Genomic DNA, 17,419 nt, shown 5'->3' with positions numbered 1-17,419 from the left:
AGAGTGGGGAGTTTCATCGCAACAGGCGATACTCTACCCCAGTGCTTGGTGGAATGGGGGGAATAAAATAACGTGTCCCTTTACAATAACGACCGAAGTCCGATGGTGTCCAGAAATGTCAGAAGAGCTTTGAGCGCAGAGCGTTGCTGGGCTGGATTGGTAAAAAAGTTCACAAATTCAACAGTTACAAAAAACAGTTCGCAAATATTTACATAATTAAACATGGAGTAATGGCATTCACATTAGGAGGTGGCAAAAACTAATAAGAACAAATGCTGTTGACCGCATGATTCTAGGTGGCGTAGTTTTTTTTATTATAATTCAATGACACGTTTTCTGGGACACCCTGTATAAGTGCCACGGGTGCACGCGTAATATGAAACATGTTGCAGGTGCACATGCGGTCGGTGCCTCCCGCAGGTGCCCGCAGGTGCCACTCCGAGTTCCCGCATGAGCCGTCTTTTCGTGTCGAACATTCCTGGCTCAAAATGATGAGAACATATCGTCCTCGAGCTGGTCTTCCTCCACTTGATTTTGCGCAGCGCCATTTCCCACTCCAAACGACGTTGTTTGGCCGTCGGAAACTGGAAATATGCTCCGTCTGTTGTTGTATCCGACCTGTTGCCACAACTGATTATACAGCATGTCTTACCGGCCATCGTGGTGGGTGTAAGATCAGTGTGCGACGTAACGAACACAATTGCTACGGAAAATTTCCTTCGTCAAAACTGCCAAAACACACAGCAAAGCAAGGCGGACGGCGCGGGATATCTCGCGACTTACATCACGCTCGATGTTGCTTGCAGAAAAGCGCTCGTGGCTCGCACTACCCTGTCACCGAGCGCGTCATAGAAGAAAATCATTTTTATCAAGTTTGACTCAGTTTTCGAAGGAGATATTTTACAGGCATGGTCGTTGATGGCTAAAGGTGACGAATATTCGAAAATCTCGGAAGGGACCTTATGCGGATTCTCCCTTTAAAAATGAACTTTACCGCACAGCACGCTCCTAGCCAACCATAATCCCCAATGACAACGTTCTCGTCCCTCATTTGTTGAAAAACGAGAGGCGGAGCCTATTTTGTAGACATAATGGATACATAATAGGCTCCGCCTCCCATTATCAGCAAATCAGGAGCCAGAACGTTGTCACTGGGCATGATGGTTGGCTAGCAGCGTGCTATATGAGGCGAAGGTACGGACCTATCAGATTCATGTATGCAAAAAGGTGTCACAGCCAACAAGTTAAAAGTTTGTAAAAGCCAACAAGTGTGTAAAAGCCAACAAGTCGCCGTTTGGAACCGACACAGTCGGCGGGCTAGCTTGGTAGAGTTCATAGCTCCTTTAAAGGGTGCTGTAACGACCCTGCCCTCAGCTTCCTCAACATGGGAATCACCGCAAGTCTCATGGGTATCGTCAGTGTGCCACGAGGAAGGTGGAACACCTGGTGGCGATAAAAGGAACCGGCGTCTGGCAAGCCGGGTCTTTCTGCTCCGGCTTTTGATGTTGCTGCCTCAGGGCTTTGATTAAACGTCTCACTTTTGTAGAGGTTGTCGTCATGCTTGCCCTGGAGGGTCACTACAGTGCGTAGTGCACAGTTGTACACTATAAGTTTCCCCGCGTGAATTTCACCATACACCACAATGAATGCCAACTCTTATGCCGTAACACTCCTGATTCGTCGAAAGAGCGGGGTGGTACACATTATTAGATTTTCTTTTTTTTTTCTACCAATTAATACAACGTCTACATGAGTGTTTTGACAAAGGGGGCACACCTCATGTTTTCAAGACATCAGGGAAGGGAACGACTCCATTCAGGATGATGGCTAGCTATATCAGTGTATTATGAGAGGAAGTTCTGCTGGAATAATCACAACCAACTGATTTAAGAGTGCGTGGTGGACGTCTCTACGACAATTCTTCCAGCAGAGCTGTTCGCCCTGTTCTGCAATGTTCTTTTTCGTGTTTTTTTTGTTTTGTTTTTTGTTGCTAACTTGGACTTGTGTGCTAAAGACCACGAGCTTTCGGGTACCCAGCCCTGATCACGTCCTCATCACGCCAGAACAATACTGGATCAGACGCCCAACTGGGTGATCCATCTTAGCCCTATCGTGTTCCTTTGATAGAAGAGTACAGTTGTAGAATTCGCCTTGCGATGTTGCTTGGACGTTGGACACATACTACACAAGGATATTGTTGACCATGTTGAAGTTGAAGGAATATATCTGACAACCATAGAAGGAAAGTCAGTATAATATTTCTCCAGACAGTATTCGCACGTTGCGAACAACAAAGGGCGATAACTACATGACTTTCAATATCTCGTCTTCTGAAGTACAACCTAAAGACAGAACTTGCACCATTGCGCCGAATGATGTTTGAGGAGAGAGCGAGGCATACGGATTTTTGTGGGAGTTCATGTATGTTGACACATTACCACAAAAAGGCGCACGCCTGCCGTTTTTTCAATAAATTAGGGAAAGGTACAATATCATTCAGAGCGACGGCTGGTTCTTATCGTGTTATCGGGTGAAGTATATTGTTTTTAGAGTGTAGAGGTGGCTACAATGCGTCATCCTGAAAATACGACCCGGAGAGAATCGACGCGCGAGATCGGGATGGCCTTTCCAGTGACGAGACGACAGGTTGGATATAAATAGCTCAGAAATTAATTAAAGCGACCAAAGGTGGAATTATTCTGTGTTTCCTCTAGTTTCTCTCTCTCTCTATTTTTTAATACTTTGTGCGAAATTGGTCCTAACCAGTTTTGGGAAGTAACTTAGTTACAAGTAACTAGTTACAAAAAATGTAATTATTGACTGTAACTTGTAACTTTAACTTAACTAGCTACTATTTTCGCGATGTAACTGTAGCTTTAACTTAACTACGTTTTCGCTCGGGTAATTGTAACTATAACTAGTTACTTTTCAAAGTAACTTTTCCCAAGACTGTCTGAAAGTAACTGTAATTTGGAACTCTAACTACTAACTGTAACTTAACTAGTTACTATTTTCGCGATGTAACTGTAGCTATAACTTAACTACGTTTTGGCTCGGGTAATCGTAACTATAACTAGTTACTTTCCAAAGTAACTTTTCCCAAGCCTGGTCCTAACAACGAGATGATTAGATTCAATCGGGAACTCACTCGCAAGTTCGCTCGCTTCTTCTCTGGAAATTGCTCTGTCAACAACATCCGGTGCTGGGCCCCACGTCCTGCAATAGATGATTCATAAACTCAGATGTAGGAAGAATATCCGTCTTCCAAGTGCCACTACGTAATAAAATCATTATATTATTGTACTTCGTCTTATAAATCAAGCTCGCGCAAACACTCAGTACGCAAAATACAAATGGCGTTCCTGAACGTGCTTCGGCGCATTTTTTGAGAGAACCTACAAAATTTCGTGATTTCAGATTTTCAACACTAGGTGACGTCACCACGAGCTCATAGCAATATCACGCGCAGCTTCCCGGTCTCAGGGGGCGTTCACACGCGCCAACTTTGTCCACCAACTATGACCAACTTTGGAGTTCGTCCGAGTCGGCCGACACCACCAACCACGACCAACTCGAGTTGGTCTGAATCGATCGCCGACCGAAAACTTGGGAGAGTTGGTGGTGATCTAGCCAATCAACGTGAGAAGCATTCCCACGTGACCCTGGACGGCGTCAAGCGATTTCGTTCCTGCCTTACAACCTGGCATTGGTTCAAATCCTACAGGGGTACTTGAGATTTTCTTCTTTTTTTTTTACTAGCGCCATACAAACATATCAATAAGCATTTTATGGAGATACTGGCGATCTTCTGTCGAAATAAAATGACTTCGCTTGCATTAATGAATTGATTTGAAAACAAAGTCACCAGCAGTTGGATTTGAACTCATACACTCCGATTACCGAGTTAGTACGTGCGAACACGGACCGTCTTGAAGTTGGTCGTAAGGCGTCGGTTCGAGTTGGTGCAGAAAGTTGGCCCGTGTGAACGCCGCCTCAGCTCACCGCACCACGTTGGAGGTCTCCCAGCATCTGTGGTGGCTGGTGAGGACATGGAGGAAGGAAACACGGGAGCGACCCCTCGCATAGTTTTCAATGGAGAGCCGACGTAGCCACCGCCCGCCCACCGGCGCATAGGACTGTGGGATACTCCTGTCTACAACGCGATCGCACACGTGACCCAAACCACTTGGCGACCTCCGTGGACGAAAAGGGGTCCGGGTGAATCTTGTGTTGTCCGGAGGTCAATATTTGAGGAATATGCTTATAAAAGGTGACATAGAATTAATAACGCGGACACGGACACACGCAACAAAGCGACGCAAACCGAAACCGAAAAGAAAGTCACGTGGTGGTCACGAAGTAAAGACGGTTTTGGCTCGAGCGCCCGCCAGAGGCGTCCCACGCACATCTGTGGCAGAGCCGTATATTAAAAGGGAGTCTGGCTATTAATGGGTCATGCCTATACCTGAAGCTCCACCCACTTTTTCAGCTTTCCGACCAATGAAGTCTTGAAATATGGGGCGCTATCAATCAGCCTATCCTCACTATTTGCCCCCCCCCCCCCTATCCAACACGGGCAGCGCCATTTTGGGTGGCAAGTGGATTGGATGGGATTGAAATGGATACCTCTCGCAATCTGCAGAAGTAGTGGATTGTTGGTGCAAATTTGATAAGCGCCACCTAGGGAGCTTAAGGCACGTCGGGAATTGTCGTCTGCTTCCGTCGTTTTACCGCTGCCGGCAGAACCACCTGCTGTGACACATTCTGTTGTCGGTATGATTTTTAAACAAATCTACATGAATAGTTGGAATATAAGAGGCAGGAATGTTTATATCCATGAAATCCATCTGTTAAATATAACATTGTACGGCACAGCGCCGTTTTTGTTACGATTTCGCTGTGATCGCCGTGTTCACCATGCCTAACATCGGCGACAAAACGTATTATTTTCGGTTAGATATCGATGGATGAGCGTACGTTGAAACTGATTTCCAAGAAACGTATTTGAAAATGTACATTTGCAGCGTAAAATTAGAGTAGTCCGAGAAAATTTTTTGTCGCGAAATCTCCGCTTCACCACTGTTTGTTTTAGTCGCCATTTTGGGTGGCAGTAAGGTGTCATGGCGACCCCCTCGGTAAACAGTAACCCAATTAGAGGAGCGAAACTGTGACTGACAGGTCGAGCTTCTTTTTGTGACTCCTCCCAATGGCCAGACTCCCTTTTAATATACGGCTCTGATCTGTGGCACACCGCCGCTCCTGCACTCTAAGACAGAAAAGAAGAGAAAGAGAAGGAGTAATTTTACTCCTTTTGAGGACTAAACGCATTGCCACAAAAATGAGTCGCTTTAGGGAGTAAATTCATGGCACTAAATGAATGTCACTAAGTGTGGACTGCATTTCACGCTCTGTTCTAAGAGTCCCAGGTACATAATTCGTGTGGATGCATGAAAATACTTTGAATTATACCGTCAGCCGTGATACGTCGAGTGATATAAAATCTTCCGACATATACATAGGGCATAATTTGGGAACAAAGAAGAGCTACCTGTTTCCTACTCTGTGTGGGTGAAAAATTGCTAAGTTGGCTAAGTTATAAAGCCTTACGGCATAAAATTGAGCAAGAGCACATATTTACGAAGACTGTTGCATTCTGAAGACCATTTGCGACGTTCAATGACAATTTGTAGTTCCGGGGAGTAAACTTCTGGGTTAGGGAACTAAAATGGGGAGTAACTGCAATCTAGGGGACTAGAGGCTGCTATTACTCTACATCTTGCTCCTCTTTTTCTTAGAGCGTGTGTTTCCTTCCTACATGGTTGAGGAGATAGGAATCGAGACCTTGGAGGAGCAATGTTGCCAGATGGATGCAGATTGCGCATACTGTGACGTCATACTCCTCCAAACCGGAAGTTAGTTTTTGTTATTATTATTATTCGACGTTACGCAGAAAAACTGCGTTTGGAAGAATACATGACATAAATAAGGTAGGATTATGAAGACTCGAGATTTAGAGCTTAGTGTCACTTCGAAAGTCCACTGAACTATAAAGGAAATTACGTACCTTTCACCCGGGCTGCTCTTGCTCGCTGTAGAAGGGCGAAGCAAATAGGAGGACGAGTAAGGACACACACTTGACATCTCAAGGATATGAGTCGCGAAGGAAGCTGGAGGCGACTTACGCGAGTCCTTGTGGAAGCCCTTTTGTGTCCAGAGCCTGACAGAGACGACGACAACGAAGGCGAGCAGCGCGAAGCCTAACACGACGGTCAGGAGCACAGCCAGCACTGGACTGAAGCTTAGCTGCCAGCCTGAATCTACCGAAACAGAGGTACACAAGTTAATGCACAAATGCAGAATATGTGATACATACATACATTAGAAACTGAGCGGGAAATATTTTTTTCCTTTTGCCGAATTTAAAATAAAAAAACTAATCAGCTCTGGTTAAGTGTGCGACAGAAGTCATCTGGTACTTTAGAGATTCGGTAATGTGATACGTCGAAAAATACCAAAAATCAATCATCAAACATATTTCTTTTATGCCGCAAAACAGCATACTGGGGCAGTTCGCCAAAAGGCAGTAGAAGCAGCTTGACTAAATAAAAAAAATTGAAACAAAACAATAAAACATTTGAACTGAACTGAACTGAAACTGACTATAGGGCAGCACCATTTTATACTTGGCGGAAACAATGACAAAGGATAATATCTAATCAAGGAAAACGATACGTATTATGTGTAATAATAAAAGCTCATAGAAGATGCTCTTGCGAGTGAGAACAAAAAAAACCTAACAGGAAACCTTACAAAAAAAAAAACATATTACGAATATTTTGGGGGATAATGAGAATATTTCTACTCAGGAAATATTTACAATTTAATTCCGTGTTTGCACCGCGAAGCAACTGTGGTTGTGAGCGGCGTACAGACGTGGACGGATGGAGAGAGGACAGCAGGAAGGAGTGAGGGGAGAGGGGGTTAGTATGCGTCCTGGGCCGACTTCAAGGGGGAAGTGTGCTGACATTCGTCTGGAAAGTGTGCCGGAGAACACAGGGAAGCCGGCCCAGACAGCGCAGGCGGCGCGCGGGCGTTCGAACCCGCCTCACCTCCCTGTCTCGGCGTGGAAACGTGGAAAACTAAGATATTTGTAATCATTGTTTTTGTACGTGTCAAAGGTTGTTTACCAGTACCAGAATTAATTCTACAAGAAGGTTACTGAACAACCAGCGAAATATTTTTTTACGTTGACGTGCAGCCGTTAGGTATGAGCGAGTTTACAAGTATAGTTATTATTCGCGGTCCTCATTAAAATTTTGCTGAAAAACGACAGCACACTTAGAGAAAAATTAACAGGATTTTTACGAAAGGACAGCGTGTCCTCGTATTCGCATTGCATACGTGTTTAGTCATTAAACGAACAGTGAAGTTCAATTTTACATGGCTCTAAACGCTGGCTCAATAAGGTCGCTCAATACTGCGCAAGCAATAACAACAATAACAACTTTATTGTGAGATGATGAATGATGGGGAGTTTCATCGCCAGAGACGATACTTTAACCCATTACTGGTGGTAATGTGGGAGATGAAATAATGAGTAAATTTGCTCAAGCAACTTTACAAAGAACACACTGGAAAAGCATGCTTGAAAGGAATAGGGTGGCGTTGCGTCTCCGTAGCAAGCAAACACTCGCGGAGCAGGCAGATCGCTGCGTTTCAAATAGCTTTGTTGTGTCATGGCGTCTTACGTTACATGTATCATCTCAACTCGATCTACGTCCTGAACAGCGACACTGGTGAGTATCTACAGCGTTATCTCAACAGCATTTAAGCATCATATGAAGTCAGCAGCAAGAGGAACACGACGCGGAAACGTAGAAGGAACACAGGGTTGCTTCCGACTATGTTTAAAGTTAGCACTTGTTCTGTATTCTTTCTACGCACGTTCCAGACTGGGAGGTGTTCGAGTTCTTGGGCGCTCTGTGCTATCCGAGGATTTCTCTGTGTCTCCTGGTAGAGTTTGAAATGTTTCTTGGCACAGTGATCCCTGAAGTCAGCCCAGGAGACATACCAACCCCCCTGTCCAGTCCCCAACATCTTTCTCCGCCTGTACGCCGCTCGCCGGATATAGTGTATAAGTGTGTCTTACCATCACCCTGCCTTAGTAGGCTTTCTGCGGCAGCTGGTAAAGTGCCAGCAGTTAGGAGGACAGGCGGACTCCTGCCCTTGGCGTTAGCAGCGTAAACCACCAGCACGAACTCAGTGCCAGCTGGAAGGTCAGTTACCTGCAAAGAATATCCATCGTTCATAGGTACTCGTGCGTAACAAGTAGACAGCATCAGATAATGGACTATACACTTACTTAAAATTACTTAGAGCTTCTTTATCTTTCCTGTCAATCTTTCAGTGTGACAAAATTACTTCGCCCAAAAGTACGTGGCGTAGTGGCAATCTTAGAGTATTTCAGAGATGCTTCTGAGATTGTCACTAAACCAAGTAGCGTCAGTGAACCCTCTAAGTTAACTTAACCTAACCCAACCTAACCTAACCTAACCCCCTTTAGCTTCCCGTGTTTTCACACCGCTGTAAGTCTACAGCTGAGTAGGTTCTCCTTTCCACCGACAGATATTGTATACTTTAGTTCTCTTCTATTTTATTGATTTTGCAATCAGTCAATCAATCGTTTCAGTCGCTGACGGCCTCCTCTTTGCTTCGTTTCCCTTAGCGGGAACCAGTGGACAAATTGTGTATCATGAATCACTTTCAGTTCCTTGTGAGACGGTAATGCAGCTGTCCCTTTCCTCCATTTAACCCTCCCTTGCCGCTTTCCCTTTTACGTATTTGTACCGGATGCATTAAAGTCGTATTGTTGGTTTCGAGTCTGCCTCGTCCTGTTCTTCAGTGGTTCCTCGTCCATTTCGTCTTTGTTCTGGAATTCCGCAAAAGCAGGATGCTACCGCTGACGCTACTCACCATTCTGCTGTGCAACGTAGGGATTCTCCCTGAGACGCTTCTGATTATATTTTCATGGAACTACATATTGCAATGGAGTACAACATAATCTATCATCATGAAACACCCAATTAATAATTACTACAAAAACAAAAATCATGGTCGATCCATCGGTGGATCCGTCGGAAATGTGTTAGCACTAAAACTTGACAACCCTTTGGGAACTCACCGTTACAAACGCTATACAACCCTTCATACGACCCTACACAGCGACAGCATTCACAGCCAAACGAGCCTTTCGGGGCTTGCCGGCGCCGTCTCGCACCCTCCTTTCGCCGCCGCTCCTTCGCACAGGTTTCATAACCAATGGCGCGCCCACGCAGACACGTCTGACCACTACACCACTGCCAATGACGCGACCACTACAGCTGCACTACCGAGTGCCGGCGCCGTTGGCGCGTCGAGCGTTGCACTCTCTCCGCGCCCTCCCCTCTCCTCTCACCGCGCACGCGCGCCGCGCCGTGGCTACAGACAGACCACGCCGCGATTCTTGCATAGCGAGGACTATGATGCTGACGCGTTAATCAAATGCTTAGAAACCGCCAGTCAGAATTCTACGCTGAGCTTTACGTTCGTATCAGGTGCAGCACCGATATACACTGCATATCGATGTTAGATAATTGTATTCTTATTTGTCCTATCCAACGCTTCGCGGTCTACTGCTAAAGCCAACCCCACGGCGTAGTCATGCCTCTACTTCCTCCAGGAAACGCGACTCGCCCGAAGGATCTAACCCAGCGTTTACTTACTCACGGGACTTGTCAACGATCTTAACAGTCAGCGGTCTAGTCATTAATTTTCCACCTTCATCCTTTCCTCTCATTTCTTATCATGTTATCTCACCCTGGCTAAATCGTGACGCTCGACCGCATGGGTAAGGCTAAAATCGGCACCGCGATCTAAAGGCCAAGCCAGTGAACGCCGGAGAAGACAACAGCAAATTATGATAATGCCGCAGAAGACGCTCCTAATGCATATTCCGGATTTTCTTTGTACAATAATGTCCCGGTCGCACTGGCGCAGGATCCAGATAGCGCACAAACGTCGTTTGTCTGCGATCGTGATCTCACCCGCATGGGTACCAACAACACGGATCTCAGCGCGGTAACTCTAGAGCGCTGACATTGGTCACCCGTACGTTCAGCTATAATATGCATGAGCGATGGGTACCCGGGAGGTACCCGGGTTCGAATCCCGGTGCCGGCTGTGCTGCCTGGGGTTTTTCCTGGGCTTTCCTTAGACGCATTCAGACATATGTCGGCACAGTTCCCTTAGAAGTCGGCCCAGGACGCACATTCCCCCAGGGCGTGAGTCGTGACGTTGCCCACATACGTGAGGCCGACAACGGCAAGCCCTATCACCACCACCACCACCACCACCACCGCATGAGTGATGGCTTCCGTGGGATCTCATAGGCGGTCTTGAAGATGTTGTGAATTTTGGGACGATGAAGGGCCGAATTCTTTGGCGAAATGTGATGTTCGTTGTCCGGGTCATCACACTGTTTTGCAAGTGAAGAGGCGACTAGGCTCTACAACATAAATGCTATTCAATAGCTGCTTTTGATGCTGCGACGATCGGCACCGCCTGGTTACAATCATGATATGGTGTGCATGAGATGCAGAGGTAGCGGATTGGCTACAAGGCTCTCCAGAATGGGACTCGTATCCTCTGGCTTGTATCTGAACCACATTCAGATACAAACGATGGCCCGGCAAGAAGACTCTTCAGATATCGCGAGTGGGTGCCTTAACCAGAACGGTACCTCAGCTAACGAGAGTCGGTTGGGTTACACACTCAGTGTTTCCGTTGTTCAATGGTACTAACAACGCTTTGGATTCCGACAAACGGGGTCTGAATACACGTACCTACGCTTAATATGTATTATTCTCTTTGTAATGGGGATTACACGTTGCTTGCTCTTTCGGGCGCTTGCAACATATTTCGTGTAGTGAAGTCGAGGGAGAGTTGTCACAGTTTTTACTTCTGATTGTGCTGTGACGAAAGTACATTTGTCAAGCTGATGAAACCAAAGTTGACCGCTAGTGCGATCTTTTGGCTACACAAAACGAATATTAAACTAAATCTGGCTTCAAAAATAGGATATAAAAACATTTGCTCGGGGGTCGTCAAGTGTGACAATACGCCCCAGTAGCCGGGCAGGTTGTCACACGGGCTGGAGCAGGTTGCCTCAGCTGCATTTTCTCGTAGTCTTTATTTTGGAGGTGCACCGAATGGAATACCAATTGGAAGTGCATCTAGAAAACAAACTAAACGAGCGGAAAAGAACCTATTATCTTAATGCTTGGTTCACACTGTTGCATTTTCATGCGTTACGGATACGGCGCGACACGGTTGTCATGACAACGAAGCACGACACTCCGAAAAGCACACGCACCGCAAGAGTTGAGCTCGACCGAACTCCATGCGGTACGGGCTACCTGCGGAGATGCAGCTGACCAATGAGCGAACGCGCTCCGCGCAACCTCCCCGTGCACGGCACGTTCCTGTAGTATTTGGCGAACCCACTGTCGTCGTCATTTTTTCCTTCTTTTCAGCAGAAGCGCTGCTGCTGCCATTTGAACAACAAGTGGCCAGTTTACGCGCTCTGTATGACGCAGATACGCTTCAATACACCTCAAAGTTTCGCCGACCACATCACGTTGCCCGTTCATGGCTGCCTGTGGAATGGAGACGTGGTGGAGTGGAGACGTGATTGGTCAACCACAAGCATTTGACGTATCAAGAACGCATATGTCTGAACAGCGTGTCGTACGACAGCCGCCTCCGCACTGGATCCGCACCGTAACCGCAACGGAGAGAAGTTGTAGTGTGAACCACGCATTAGCCTTGCATTTGCAGAATGTACACGTCTGTCCTAGCTGTACAGGATTCATGGGTGCACTGCAGCCTATCCATTACTGGCCGTAGGCCAGCATTGTCAATTGTAAAAAGCGGCACTAAATTATTACACGACCTCTAAGATGTACTGAAAAAGCTACTGAACCACATTCTCGTTTGCGCGGTCCGTCGCTTTACCAGTTGAAGTACGTGACAACTTACCCCACCAGATATGGGACAACCGACCCTTGCGACCCCCACAGTGACTTTACCTCAGCAGTGGACGTAACCATGGAAAGTATTCCGCTGAAGATTCGTGAAAATATTTCCGAAAGCTGAATAAATATTACGAACACGTGCACTGTTTAGAGCTTTAGTGTGCGTCGTACAAATTTTGAAAATTGCGTGAACGGAAAATTTTACTTTACTCGTCACTGAAACAAGTCTTTCGCTGTGTGCAGCTGTCCATACTTTCCATGACAATGAAGGTGTCCTCAGTTAGTGGTTGCTCGTGCCGATAACAAACAGCGGGAAAATGGCTAACCTGCTCTGCTTCGTTTTTCTTTAAGTAGCGAGTGTGACAACTGACAACTCTCCCTCCCTTCTTACTAATTCCTTTATCTCTATGTTTCTAATTTCTCATTTCTTTTTATTTCTGACCCTCTATACGTTCTCCTTTACTCCCCTTTTCCCCTTCCCCCTTCACAAAGGAGTGAAACTTGCGGCCTTTTCTGAGCAGGCAGACCTCACACCATCATACCACCACCACCACCACCACATCTCTTCCCTGTCTCCCCTACCCCTAATTGTTGTGTCATATGCATCACTACTGCTAGATTTGTTGTCTTCCTTTCTTTCAATAAATTTGATATGATTTGGGTTTTTCTGGCGCATTAGCTACCAAGGCCATAATGCTCCAAATACTAGTGTAAGTTTCATCTGGGTAAAATTTGTGCATTTACTAAAACAGTGTTGAGTGCTGGGTTAGTAATTAAAATCACAGATCCTTTAAAAACCCGGTATCTCTAAAAAAACCTATAGATCTTTTCAAAGGGTGTGAAACTTTCATCGCCCGGCAAAAGCGCCGGGTGGAGTGGTAAAAAGTTGCAATAAAATAAAACAAAATGACGTTCACGAAGATGCTGATACGCTCGGCATACAATGAGGATATGGAGGATTGAGAGTTGTTCCCCACAGTGACTGCATTCAGGAGCGTCTTCTTCCCGTAAGAGATATCCACGTGTTAAGTATGTGTGTCCCAAGCGGAGCCGACAAGGTAGCACCTCATGCAGTCTATTGGATACAGATCATACCTGGGTAAATTACTTCTCAAATGTTAATTAAATTACATTACTCATTACTCCAGGTAGAATTTAATTTAATTACATTACTCATTACTACAATTGAAATGTAATGAAATTGCATTAGCATTACTACAAAAAGAGTAATGACATTACAAAGTCATTACTGGGAGTTTAATCGTAATGTCATTGAGGATGTGGAAATTCATTGTCAGACAACACTACGTTGCACAAACGAGATATATTTTATTCTGTGCCGATTGAGGGCGTCACCGTTCATAGTGGGTGTTGGAATTCTTTCAAATCGCCAGTCGGCAACTCTGTTTTTGCCAAGTGCCAACACAGAACACACAGTGGATTAGTTTGCAAAAAGTAATGAGTAATGTCATTAAAATTACTGTACAAATGTAATGAAATTACATAACCAATTACATAATATTAAAAGTAATGCATGACATTACAAATTACTAGAAAAAGTAATTTATTACTGTAATCTCATTACAGTAATGACATTACTACCCAGGTATGATACAGATGCAGGAGGGCCTATCCTGGCTTTTATGATATGTAATTTGTTGCTTGTCTGTTTGTTGCCTTCTTTCAATAGAGGAAATATATAATATCTCACCTGAAAAGCAGGTAGCGACCCACTAAGGTTCGCCCTACATCGTCCACCTGCACTGTCGTGCAACTCCAACACAAAATGCTGTCTTAATCCACCGTGATGTCCTTCACTGCAGAGTATAACGAAGGAGTCCTCTGTCTGGTTGGAGACGGCGCAGTCGGCGGGCGACTCCGGTGGCCCAGCGGGCACCAGGGCGAACATACACGGCTGCCTCTGGGTTCCCACGGAGTTGCGAGCCCAGCAAGCCAACGCACCGTAGTCAGCTTCAGAACGTGCAACCACCGTGGCAATGGATCGGACGCCGGCCGACGAGTGGGGTGGGGCTTCAGCTGCCGAGCCGTTCAGCCGCCATTCAAAGCCCACGGTTGCTGGGTCAGCGCTCACTTCGCAGCTCACTTGAACGGCTTCGTGTCGGGCCGCACCGTACACTTGCTGTTGGCCTTCTACGCATACTGGGGCATCTGTAATATGCAGAGATTATGCGCTGCAGAATTCATCCTATTTATCGGTGGTACGAATTAGTAAACCTTTGTGTTTTTCACGTTTTATGTTTTTTTTTTTTTAAATGGGGGTAAAAATCGGGTTTCGCAAAAGAGGGTGCAATCAGGTGATAAAATGTGAAAAAGCAGATTTTGCCAGTATTTAGTCGTCCAAGAGGACGAAACCCACTTCGCAATTATGCAGCAGCTAGTCAGCACACTTCGAGTCCTATCGATGTTAGTCAATCCTCATCCGTGCCTGTATATAAGTAGCTGAATTTCCGCTTTGGCGATTTCGGTGTATTCGGGATCTTCTGGGTTTTACTCGGAGTGACAGTGATGCAAACCTGGGGTAAACATAGGAGAGGGGTAATCGCTTTTATCCCTGAAACAGTACGATTCATGAACTAATAAGGATTCAACCACCTTCCTTCACGCGGCAAGCGACGCCTGTCCTACATAGGCTACGGCTCAATTCAGCGCACAGCGCACGTCTTCTCTTCAAACTGGGAAAGCGAGACTCTCCGAACTGTAGTGAGTGTGGCGTTGAGTAGAGGACGGTAGAACACGTCCTTCTCAGGTGTCGGAAATACGTTGATGCTCGAAGGGTATTTGAGGCGAGCCTCTCTCGTGTGGACTCCCGAGCCTTCGACATCGCGAAACTGTTAGGTCCTCCGTCGTCCGACAAGGCGCTGAGGGAGCTTGGATGTTTTCTACGTACAACCGGGCTTATGGATATTCTATGACTCGCTGAATGTCTGCTGTGTGTGCCCCAAGCAATTCCGACATTTTACACTCACTTGGTCGAAACTTTTGAACTACATGTTGAACTCCATCATCATCTCTGTTCATCTCTGTTCATCATCTCTCATCTGTTTGTACTTTCTGTGTGTAAGCGTACTGGGGTAGCCAGTTCAACATCGTCGAAACTCACATCCCCATTTTTTTTTTCTTTATCACATCACCGTCATCATCACCCTTGGCTGGAAATCAGCTCACGATATCTTTTTTTATAGATCTGCCTTACTAGTAACTAGCCCTTCTTCTTTAACATCCTCTTCATGTTCTCGCGACTCCGAGTTGGCTAAGGGTATAACACTGTGTATAACAAACACTCCAGGCCTACGCCGTAATATAAAGCCCGAACACTTCAAAACACCACGATGTTTGCGTTGCGAACACATGTCGTAAATACCTCACTCTCTTGAGGGAGCTCTAAAGCTGTCTCAATACGCCCTCGCTTCGCAAGCTCGGTGAATACACGGCCCAAGCAGCTATAGGATGGCAGTCGTTATTTCTGGCAACGTAGCGCAGGAGAATGAAACCCATGAAACACCTCGAGTGCTTTGATAATCTGGGAGCTCACACAATTTATTAATAGTGCCGAAATTAGTTATTCGAATAAATATGTATCTGCCACCCACGTAGCAGAGTATAAGGTCCAAGTAGCATTTATGTGGCAAACGGATATGTCGTCGGATATTTGTTTGCTGTTGACGTAATATTGCAAGTTATTGCTGAAACGTGTAGAACGCCACTCTACTTCATAATCAGCCGCTCCACACGCCCTTCCGAAAGAGATCATCCCTAGCTATAGTCGCATGCAGAACAGGAACGGTGGATGTCAAAAGACCCAACGCCCCGAAGCGTGTCACTCAGGTATATGACTGATAGCTTTTTAGGAATAACCATCGTGTAGCTTTGTCCGTTGCTTTATGGCGCCAGTTTACACCGCGTGAGGGCGCCATCATGGCGTGAACCTCAGAGTGCATTTTTTTCGGTACACTGAAATAGTGTAACCGCCATAGTATCAATCGAACCAAATTAAACGATTTCACAAAACGTTAAAAAGCTTCCAATAGCAGTTTAATAGCATGTCAAAAAATTACGATGATTACGACACCTGTAACGCGAATTGCAGTGTCAGCTGTGTCTGGTTGAGTGAGGACGCATTGAAGTTTGTACACAAAGTGTTTATTTGAGTGTGATGACCACTGCTTTGTGGTCGTTCAAATGGTTGGCGAGATGTCTTGAACGAAGTGGGTGTTTTCAATGACCGAGTCTATCCACTATCCGAGTCTGATGGTGGGTTGGTGGACGTCGGTGCGTAGCGTGAGGTCTAGTGGATGAGGCATGTTTTCTGGAAACGCCACGTTCTTGCCCGCTGAAACGTCCACGTGGAAGTCCCCGACGAGGAGGAGCTTGTTAGTGCGGTAAGCTGTGAGTGCGCCGTAAACTATATAGCCACGCATCCGTTAGGTCGTGGCGCGAGACGAGATGTAACATACGGCTATCACCAGTCCCCTGGGCATTTGCACTGCATAAATCTCTCCAATGTTATCTTCACAGACGGGCACTTCGAGTGTTGTAGCGGCCCCAGCTTGTACTGAAGGAGGATGCACAGCGCAATGGGTTTTTCGACGACAGACTCCAGTAACGTGAATTCCAGCGTCCGCACGCCGGCATGATGGCCTCCTCTCCACGCGCCCTCGCTCAATCCGCTTTTTTTCCGCTTTCCTTTTCCGTCGCGGCTGTCGCCGTTTTGTGCGGAGCACGCAGGTCAGGGAACTAGCAGTAGGTCTTCACATAACAACTGCCGATGCAAAAGAATTTCGCCAAAAGATCACCGCCAGTAACTGTCCTATCAAGCTGTAGTATTTGAACGCGTTTGGCACAAAGCCCAAAGACCTCCTATCCCCCACAGTCCTTTCATCTGCCCTCTCTCCATCCCGTCCACGCATGTACGCCGCTCATAGCCATAGTTGATTCGCTGTGCCAACACGAAATTAAAAATCAAAATCCCAAAGATTAGGCATTTTTGTTTCTGTTTTCTGCTTCTCCGTTTTCTTGTCCAAGATCTGCCCCTATGCCGTAAGATGAGGCATCCACAGAAAGTGTCACTGGTCTTCCTGGGACGTAATAAGCTGAAGTTGGCGGTTTCTTCAAGTCATGCTTTATATTGTCAGAGGCTTCTGGCTGCCAGTTTCTCCAGAACAAACAGGACTTACTTTTCAGGAGCTTTCTGAGGGGCGTTGCTTTTTCAGCAAAGCCTGGTAGAAACTTCATCAAATGGTTTACCATCCCCAAAAATGATTTCAGTTCTCGTATGCCCTGCGAAGGGGGAAAATCCGTCACTTCTTTGTCTTGCTCGAGTCGATCGT

The 17,419-nt window shown here is 46.1% G+C and overlaps 1 protein-coding gene across 1 annotated transcript in view; it reads right to left on the bottom strand.

Moving 5' to 3' along the window:
- Positions 1–17,419, bottom strand: part of LOC135384201 (hemicentin-2-like) — a 332,595-nt gene that overhangs the window by 5,798 nt on the left and 309,378 nt on the right. Inside the window, exons 7-11 of the mRNA XM_064613418.1 lie at positions 13,783–14,240; positions 8,150–8,285; positions 6,183–6,317; positions 6,065–6,089; positions 3,149–3,216 (exon numbers count right to left, since the gene is read on the bottom strand). Coding sequence (XP_064469488.1) covers positions 3,149–3,216; positions 6,065–6,089; positions 6,183–6,317; positions 8,150–8,285; positions 13,783–14,240 — 822 coding nt within the window. The remainder of the gene's footprint in view (positions 1–3,148; positions 3,217–6,064; positions 6,090–6,182; positions 6,318–8,149; positions 8,286–13,782; positions 14,241–17,419) is intronic.

This window comes from Ornithodoros turicata, chromosome 2 (assembly GCF_037126465.1).
Source record: "Ornithodoros turicata isolate Travis chromosome 2, ASM3712646v1, whole genome shotgun sequence".
NCBI lineage: Eukaryota > Metazoa > Arthropoda > Arachnida > Ixodida > Argasidae > Ornithodoros > Ornithodoros turicata.
The sequence above is the reverse complement of the archived record's forward strand: the minus strand, read 5'-3'. Positions and strand labels throughout refer to the sequence as shown.